Below are 9,419 nucleotides of genomic sequence, written 5' to 3' on the forward strand. Positions count from 1 at the left end.
GGGGCACAAATGTATCTTCGTGCCCCCCCAACCCCCCCCACCCCCGCATCCTGACTCTCTGGCCCTGCATCCCTGGAAGGTCCGGGTCTCAAAACCTCCGGACACCCAGTCCCTGCTCACCCAGCACTGCGGAGCCTCCCAGCCCAGCGCGTGAGCGCGTCTGCTCCGGGGACACTCGGAAGGGGAGACGACAAACCGCCGCGCAGGACCGGGCCCGGACAGGGCGGGCCCGGGCGTGTCCCCAGAGGAGCCGCGAGCTTTAAAGGTCTCCGCAGCCGCAGGAGACCGCCAGACTTGCGCCGGCACCATGGCCGAGTTCAGCGTGAGAGTGTCCACCGGAGACGCCATCGGGGCTGGCACGTGGAACAAAATAGCTGTCAGCATCGTGGGGACCCGGGGAGAGACCCCCCCACTGCGCCTGGACCACCCGGGCAAGGAGTTCAGCGCTGGCGCCGTGAGTGCACTGCGGGGCGAGCTGGGGGCGGAGGAGGGAGCAGGGGACGGTTTCCTCCGATCCTGTCTTTCCCCCCGCAGGTGGAGGACTTCCAGGTGGAGTCCCCCCAGGACGTGGGTCCCGTGCTGCTGCTGCGCGTGCACAAGGCGCCCCTGCTGCTGTCCGCCCCGGTCGGCGCCGTGGCCCGCGACGCCTGGTTCTGCCGCTGGATCCAGCTCTCGCCGCCGCGGGGCGCGCCCCTGCGCTTCCCCTGCTACCAGTGGCTGGAGGGCGCGAGGAGCCTGGCGCTGCGCGCGGGGGCAGGTGAGCAGGGGGACCGGAGAGGCCGGCGGGTGTGGCCCCTAGGGAGGAGGAGGGGGCGGCCCTGTGTGGGAGCAGGGGACCCGCGGCGGAGGGCAGAACAGCTCGGGCCAGAGGTGGGACGGGGAGGGGTGGGGGAAGCTGTTTCTCTGCTCTCCTCACCGCTCCTGTGCGCTCACAGCCAAGGTCTCCTGGGCCGACGACCACCCCATCCTCCGGCAGCAGCGCCAGGAAGAGCTACAGGCCAGGCAGGACTCATACCAGTGAGGAGCGGGCTGCCCTGGGGAGCTCGTGGGGAGGGGAGGCTGTGGGGACGGTGGTCACCCAAGGGATGTGGGGCAGCCTGGGTTCAGCTGGTAGGACACTGACTGGAGTCCCTGCCAGTCCTCTCCGGACCACGACATCGGCATGGGGTGGAGGGTGTTAGAAACGCAAACTCCTGACACCCTCATTCCTACTGAATCACATAGGAAGGGTAGGGGTAGCAACACCACTGTAACCAGCCTTGGGGGAAGCACTCTGGGAAGACTGGGAAAACCGGGGCTGGGAATGCCTCCTCCAGCAGGTGTCTTGCTTGCCCTGGGGCTTTTACATCCCTCCGGGTGTTTCATCCTCCTGGAAATCTGGGTGGAACCGGATCTCCACCCTGCCTTCAGAGCCCAGGAAACTCAGGAGCCCAGGAAACTCATCCCGGAGGGCAGGCGGGAAGAGGGCTCTTTCTCGCCCCAGACTCAGCTGGGAGAGCCCAGTCCTAGAGGCTGCCTTGGTGAGGGGTGGGGGCTGCAGGGGAGCACAAAGCCAGGGGTCACGGGGTGCTCAGGTGCAAGTTCTCGAAAGGTCGTGGTCCGGCCAACCCAGCGGCTGCCCGAAGCCTGGGCTGCAGGTTTTGCTCCAGGTCTCCCAGCTACCTGGGCACCAACTGTCTAGGCCTGCAAGTGTCAGCATCACCTGGGAGCTCGCAGGCTCCGGGGCCCACGCATGCCGGGACCCGCTGAATCAGAACCTGCATTTGACCTAGACCTCTGGGTGAATGTTTATACCTTCCCTGTGTGAGAGGCAGGATTGGGCCACCACCTGGGAGCAGCGGACTTTAAGTGTTTTAATTGCCACTTGTTCTTTCAAGGCCAATGGCAGTGACTGACTAAATGAATAAGAGAACTGGCCTGCGGGCCGGGTGAGGGGTGAGCTCAGCTTCACGGGACCGATTTTACCCTTTCAACCAACGTCTGCAGGCTGTAGTGCTTGCTTGATCAAGACGCCTGAGACCTGGGCAGAGAAGTCAAAGTCCCTCCGGTGGGATGCCTGCCCAAGGCTGCGGAAACCTTCATGAAATCCCTGTCCTCAGGAGGACATACACTCACAGACATACCGAAAGGTCGCCAGATCTCAGAGGCCAGAAGCCAAGCGGATTCTCTCCCTGTCTCTGGGGGCCTAGAAGCTTCTCTCATGTTTCACATTTCCTTCTCTCAGTAGAATAGCTTTCTTTGGGTCCCAGTCCTTACAGTATCTAACAGTCCCTATGTTTGCATGTGGGAGTCCAGATACTCAGACAGAGACTCTCTCTCTGACTCAGCCCTGTTTAAAAAAGAAAAGAAAAGAAAAAAAGAAAAAAAGAAATTCAACCAAGCCCATTTGAAGCTCAAGTTAGCTTTATTCAATGATTTGCAAATCAGGCTGCATCCCCTCTAGGAGCCATACAAAATGAGAGGCTTTTCTTGGCACATGGGGGCAGAAAAAGGAAGTTTTTAGCAAAAACCAATGGTTTCAGGCAAGATCACCTTCCTCTGGGGAAAGGTGGGGATGTATCAGGCAGGTTATCTCACTGGTGATGACCCAGGAATTCCAGATTGACTGGTTAAAGGTCACGATCCTGGGAGCAGCTGACCTTGCCAATAGGTCAGGCATGAAGCCTTGGTTTGAGGATGTGGGCTTAGCACAAGTGATTCCATTTTGGACCTGATGTCTCCTTTTGAATAGCCCCCATCTCTGATTTCCTGGAAAGGACTTTGACTGGCCTAGCTCTGGCGAGGTGCCCAGCCCTGGACCAGTAACGTGACCAGGGGAGAAATGTCACTGTGGGAACAAGGCAGGGGCAGGGCTCAGAATGCCCTTGCTTGTAGAAGGGGATGGCTCTGGCGAGAGCCTCCGGGGGCCTACCTCTCCCTTTGCCCTGGTCAGTGGGTTTCCCTGAGCCTTTTCGTGGACCACCTTCCTCTTCCTCCCTCCAGCTGGAAGACTTACAGCCCGGGCTGGCCCCGCTGTCTGGATGAGAAATCCGTAAAAGATCTGGATCTCAACATCAAATACTCGGTCATGAAGAATTCCTGTTTCTACCTGAAAGTCAGCTCTGCGTAAGGATGCCCCCTCCTTCCTGACCCTGGACCTCAGCTGCGTGGGACTCCCGCCTTCTGCCCTCCCCCACTGTCAAGGACGTGGGTCCCACAGGCACAGCCTCTGCCCATCCCCAGTTCCCACAGGACAGTGATGACCTCAGGGGCAGTGGCTACTTCAGGACTGGGGGGCCGGTTCGAGAGCCCAGGAAAGATAAGTCCAGCTGACAGGGGAGGGTCTCCCGGGGGGCCTCATGCCCCCTCCCGACCCTTGTCACCCCCAGGTTTACGGAGCTGAAACTCAAGGGGTTGCTGGACCGCAAAGGGCTCTGGAAAAGTCTGAGCGAGATGAGAACGATGTTGAACTTCCGCAAGACCCCGGCCGCCGGTGAGGAACTCGGGCTGGGGGCCCTGACTTCTTCCCTGAGACCTCAGCTCTCCTAGCCGTCCGGGGCCTCAGACAGTCAAGCATGGGTTCACCGTGTGACCCTGGGCAGGTCCCTGTCCCTTGCTAGACCTTACCTCCTCCACAGATCCAAAAGAGGGCGGAGACTGGGCACGTCCCTAACCTTCCAAGACCCCTTCATCCAATACACATTTGTTGGGTGGTGACCCAGCAGACACTGGGTTGGGGCTGTGGACACGGTCTTTGTCCCCAGAGGGCTCACAGTAGAGCAGGTGAGTGGACGATAGGCTCAAAATCAAAACACTGAGTTTCTCTTGTGAAACCTGTTTGTTGGCCCCAGAGAGAGTACCTAAAAGGGGGACCTGTCTCGTCTGGGCGTCTGGGCAACGGGAGGTGTCCTAGAAAGCTCTCCCAGGAGGGGACCCTGTGGTGTGGCAGTGTGTTAGCAGGCATGACTGGAAGCAGGTGGGGCCAGAGCTACTCAGGATGGAGCGTCCGTAGGGACCATTGGGAAGGGCAGGAGGAGAGCCCATGTGAGCCGTCCCCAGACCTGTCAGCAACAAATGCAGCTGCAGGGGGCTGCCGGTCCCCAGAAGTCAGGTGACAGGAGAGGCGGGGCCAGGGCAGCAGCCCCCAGAGCTGCATTTGAGGCTGATGAATCCTGGCCTTGGGGTGCCAGGTAGATGGCAGGACAGGTGGGCTGGGGACTCAGGTTTGCTGCTTGCTGAGACGCAGTGGCTGAAGCCCAGGCTGAGAAAGGTACAGAGTGGGAAGTGAAGGGAGCCCAGGATGGACCCGGGAGCAGCAACTCCACCATGAAGCTCGGGGGAGGGGCGTGGGGGTGGGGGGAGGGGGCTTCCATGCTGAGATGGCCCGGCCCCCCTCCCCCCGCTGCCTGCCCCCCCCAGAGTACGTGGTCAAGCACTGGCAAGAGGATGCCTTCTTCGCCTCCCAGTTCCTGAACGGCCTCAACCCTGTTCTGATCCGCCGCTGTCGCCACCTCCCAGAGAACTTCCCCGTCACGGATGACATGGTGGCCCCCGTGCTGGGCCCTGGGACCAGTCTGCAGGCTGAGCTGGAGGTGAGGGTCCGGGCTTGGCCCACTGCCATCCCAATGCCTTCGGGGCGTCCCCTGCTGGAGAGGGCCACGTGCTTGCGCACAGATTTCCTAGGGACCTGCCTGCGTATATGCCCCAACAGCACCCTCTCCCGGGCACACTCCTTTCCCTGCCCTGAGTCCTCTCCCTGCCCCAGCCCTGCATCTTTTAGGAGCAGCCCCTGCTCCCCTTTTCTCTCCTGCAGAGGGGCTCCCTGTTCCTGGTGGATCATGGCATCCTCTCCAGCGTCCACACCAACGTCGTGAACGGGAAGCCTCAGTTCTCTGCAGCCCCGATGACCCTGTTGTACCAGCGCCCCGGGGGAGGGCCGCTGCTGCCCCTCGCCATCCAGGTCAGCATCTGGGAGGGGGAGGCGCAGGGGGAGGGAGGGGTTTTACAGAGGGGTCTGCGGGCACCCCACGCCCTCCTCTCCCTGCACCGGCTCCTCCTACAGCTCAGCCAGAGCCCGGGACCCGACAGCCCCATCTTCCTTCCCGGTGACAACAAGTGGGACTGGCTGCTGGCTAAGACGTGGGTGCGGAACGCCGAGTTCTCCGTGCATGAGGCGGTCACGCACCTGCTACACGCACACCTGCTGCCTGAGGTTTTCACCATGGCCACGCTCCGCCAGCTGCCCCACTGCCACCCACTCTTCAAGGTCAGCGGCTCAGCAGCGGGGCCCAGACTGGGTCCCTGTACCTCGGGGTGCTCCTCCGCCTGTCCCCATGTGGCCCTATCCTTCCAGGCGGGGGTGCAGAGCCCCCCATCCTGCTGCAGCCAACTCTCCCTACACAACTTCCCCAGGCAGCCTGCTTTCCCCCAGGCTCTGAGCCTGGGCGAGGAGCATGGGGGCTGGGGTGAGGGAGGGGACGGCACGGGACTGCATGGGACTTCTTAGGGGAGAGTGGTCAGCCACCATCCAGAAGCCCCGTTCTTTGGAGAGATCTAAGGCAGACATCAGAGTGTGCACTTGACTTTGACGGAGCAGTAGGGTTCTTGCAGAGAGCAGCAGGGGTGAGGGAGCCCGAGGAGGGAGACCCACCTCTCTAATGTGGGTTCTGCTAAGCGTTCAGAGGGCCCAGATTCCTTTCCCCCAGGGACCTGGGGCATCTCTTCTCTGAGGGCAGGAATTCTCCCCTGCAGGATCTACGGGTCTTTGGATTCTTTGATCCTTCCTGAGCCATTCTCCTGGGTCCTTTTCTCTCCTCTCCAGTCCAGGCTGCTTCTTTCTGACCATCAGCAGCTAGCTCACAGGGCCTGTACTCTGGGGGATGGTTCCATTTTCTCCATGGGCCCTGCTTTTCACGGTGCGTGGCCTGCGCGGGGGTCAGTAAACCACAAGATGCCAGAGCTGGGGGGCTCGTAGTGCTCCCCCAGATCAGCCCCTTCATCTGCCAGGAGAGAGGAAGGTACCAGGCCCCGTTTATAGAAAAGGATACTGGTTGAAGCCCAGCTCCAGGCATGAGGTGTGGAGCCCCGATCCCAGTCCCTGGCTGGCCCTCTTGTCACTGTCATCTCTTTGCATGGGTGATTTATAAGACTTGGTGCCTCGAGGCAGGGAGGTCTGGGGCTGGAGGGACGCAGGCCCTCACCCACCTCGGTCTTCTCTGACCCTTACAGCTGTTGATCCCACATACTCGGTACACCTTGCATATCAACACTCTTGCCCGTGAGCTGCTCATCGCCCCGGGGCAGGTGGTGGACCGGGTATGCTCTGCCCCAGGGAGGCTGGCGGTGGGGGGCAGGGGACTTGGGGGGGTTCCCACCAGTGCTGCCTCACGCTTCCAGGGCCAGCGCTCCGGCACCCAGGAGCTCTGTCTCCCAGTCCACAGGCATCGGTGTCAGGGGCTTCTCGGAGCTGATACAGAGGAACGTGCAACAGCTGAGCTATTCCGTCCTGTGTCTGCCTGAGGACATCCGGGCCCGAGGCGTGGAAGACGTCCCCAATTACCACTACCGCGATGACGGGTTGAAGATCTGGGGGGCAGTGGAGAGGTGAAGGGGCCATCCTCAGCGAGCTGGGGGTGGGGAGGGCCCAGGGAGGCCCCCGACAAGGAGGAGGGCTGGATGTGAATGACACCGAGCCACATTGCTCCTCGGAGAGGGTCGGGGCAAAAGTCGGGACTGACCCCAGCCCACTTGCAGCTTTGTCTCCGAAATAATCCACATCTACTACCCGAGTGACACAGCCGTGCAAGATGACCCTGAACTCCAGGCCTGGGTGCGGGAGATCTTCTCGGAGGGCTTCCTGGGCAGGGAGAGCTCAGGTACGGGGACCTCGGCCCCGGGGCCCCACCCTCAGTCCCCTGCAGCGGGGTCCCGAGGACCCTGGCGGCCCCATGCCCAGTCCCATTCCCCCCACAGGTGTGCCCTCTGCGCTGGAGACCCGGGAAACCCTGGTCCAGTATGTTACCATGGTGATCTTCAACAGCTCGGCCAAGCACTACGCCGTCAGTGCCGGGCAGGTGAGGAGGGTCCGTGCCGGGCCAGCGGGACGGAGTGGGGCCGGGCTCCTGGGATTCAGTGTTGCCTTCTCCACTCCAGTTTGACTCCTGTATCTGGATGCCCAACCTGCCGCCCACCATGCAGCTGCCACCCCCCACCTCCAAAGGCCAGACAAGGCCAGAGGGGTTTCTAGCTACCCTCCCGCCAGTCAATGCCACGTGTGACATCATCATTGCCCTCTGGCTGCTGAGCCAGGAGCCTGGAGACCGGGTGAGTGTGAGGCTGGGGGGCCAGGCCAGGCCAGCTCTGGGGTATGTGAGGGGGTGTCTTTCCCTTCTCTGGCCCGGATACCCTGCACTGCCTTTGAGTCACTGGGTCCCTTCACGCCACTGACCCTTCCCGAAGGGACACATGAACGCTGGCCCTCTCACAAGGATGGTCAGATGATCAAATGACTTGATATCAAGTCCCCCTGGCTGCAAGGTGATCGAGCGGGGGGTAGGGAACGCCCCCTTGAACACTCTGACTTGAGCTTTGGTCCCCGAGAGCTGCCTGCAGTGACCCTCAGTGTCTAGAGCAGGGGCAGGACAGGGATGAGGCTTGGAGGGAGGCTGCTTTCAGCCAAGTCCCTGGGGTGGGCGGCGAAGGCGGGTCCCAGCTGCTGAGCCGCCCCTACACTCGACCTTGTGGTTGGTTCCCAGCGGCCCCTGGGCACCTACCCCGACAAGCACTTCACGGAGGAGGCCCCTCGGCGGAGCATTGCCGCCTTCCAGAACCGCCTGGCCCAGATCTCACAGGAGATCCGGGATCGGAACCAGGGGCTGGAGCTGCCCTACACTTACCTGGACCCTCCCCTCATCGAGAACAGCGTCTCCATCTAAATCCCCCGGAGAACGGTGTGCTCTGAGGCATACCTTGGACCCCATAAAACCCAGCCCCTGTATGCCTCTCCTGGGACAACCAAGCCACATGGAACTCCACCTACACACCACAAAACAGCAGAAACAAAACAGAGAAACCAAAGACCCCAGAGAACAGCAGCCATGTGCCTTTTGAAGACTCCAAGTTTCAAAGTGCTTGATCGCCCACAGCTCCCTTAAAGGCTTTTATGACTTTGTGTTGCCTTGCGTGTTTGCATTACATTGTGATGGGGGAGGGGTATCCTCTGGTCCCACTGATCCCACTGACCACAGCTGGGTGGGCCTAATGGTCGCCTGACACAGGGCAGCCCTCCTGACTGGCTGAAAAATTGCCCAAGAGGTTGATAGTGACCCATGGTCCCAGCTATACAATGAACAGCCCACTAAGAAGGGGCTACCAGAAGCAGGGCAGAAGGAAGGGGGCAGCTGTCTGGGCAGTGCCCATGTACGCTTTCCTAAAAATTTGCTCCAAAGTTGGACAAAAAGTTGCATTTTATAAAGCAGTCTCCATTTCCAGAGAATTAGAAAACAGCAGAGCCATAATAATCATAGGTCGCCTTCCAGATTCAGTCCTCAGTGATGGGATTCCAACACTGCATACACAGTCTTCCCTCCTGTCCTTCTTTTTTCTTGTCCCAAATCAAGAACCGTCCATTGAGACCAAAATGGCTCCCTTGGAATTCACCTAACGGTTACCATCTCTGGCTCAGATTGTAGATGTCACTGCTTTGGTGTTTGTGGCTCGCTAAGTTTTATAAAACAGTGTGGACAGAATACAAAATGTATTCGGATCACTGCACAAACATGACCCCTGAGAGAGCGATGCGTGGGGAAGTTGCTGGTGGGCAGCTCCCCAAATGCCTGTTCTCTGCTGAGATTTGGGGCCACAAATGAGTCAGAGACACGGAACTCTTAAACTCTTGGGCTCCTAGCAACAGAAGACAATTCCTGATAACTTAAGTCATAAAAGCATAAAAATGGGAAATAAACTGAGTATCTTGAGGGATTTTTTTTTTAAAGCATTAAACACGGTCCTTGGGAAGGACCCAAGGAGGCTCTGGTCACAGGACCCAATGCACAGCCTCCTTAGGCAACGCTGTCGGAATGACCAACTCCTACCATTTTTGTCTTTGAATTCTTTGTCTCAAGAGGCAAATTCCATGAGGAGGGGTCCATCTGACTTGGCTTGGGGTGGCAAAAAGTATTAGTTGCTGGGGCAGAGAGCTTGTGCTTGCTAATAGCTTCAGCTGGGACCAGATGACCAATGGTAGCCAATGGCTCGAGGAAGAAGCAAAGTATGTCATTTCCACGATGAAGCAGTTAGGAGCTGACCTGCCTCCCTCATCCTTCCCTCGCCCTTGAGGCTACCTTGGAGGCGTGTTCAAGAAGACATGAGCCACCTCCACTCCCTGATCACTATACGGCAAGCTCCTGAGGACAGGCTCCCTAACTGCCCACCACAGTGCC

At 59.7% G+C, this 9,419-nt stretch overlaps 1 protein-coding gene across 1 annotated transcript; it reads left to right on the forward strand.

Moving 5' to 3' along the window:
* Positions 1-307: 307 nt before the first annotated feature.
* Positions 308-8,195, forward strand: ALOX15B (arachidonate 15-lipoxygenase type B). Its single transcript, XM_032839851.1, has 14 exons — positions 308-454; positions 535-757; positions 936-1,017; positions 2,983-3,105; positions 3,369-3,472; positions 4,399-4,571; positions 4,793-4,939; positions 5,042-5,245; positions 6,208-6,294; positions 6,413-6,582; positions 6,733-6,854; positions 6,952-7,052; positions 7,132-7,302; positions 7,734-8,195. Exons 1-14 carry the CDS (start codon positions 308-310, stop codon positions 7,911-7,913), a joined length of 2,034 nt encoding a protein of 677 aa, XP_032695742.1. The 3' UTR covers positions 7,914-8,195.
* The last annotated feature ends 1,224 nt before the right edge of the window (positions 8,196-9,419 follow it).

Source organism: Lontra canadensis, unplaced genomic scaffold (assembly GCF_010015895.1).
Source record: "Lontra canadensis isolate GAN:19392208 unplaced genomic scaffold, GSC_riverotter_1.0 scaffold110, whole genome shotgun sequence".
Classification (NCBI taxonomy): Eukaryota; Metazoa; Chordata; class Mammalia; order Carnivora; family Mustelidae; genus Lontra; species Lontra canadensis.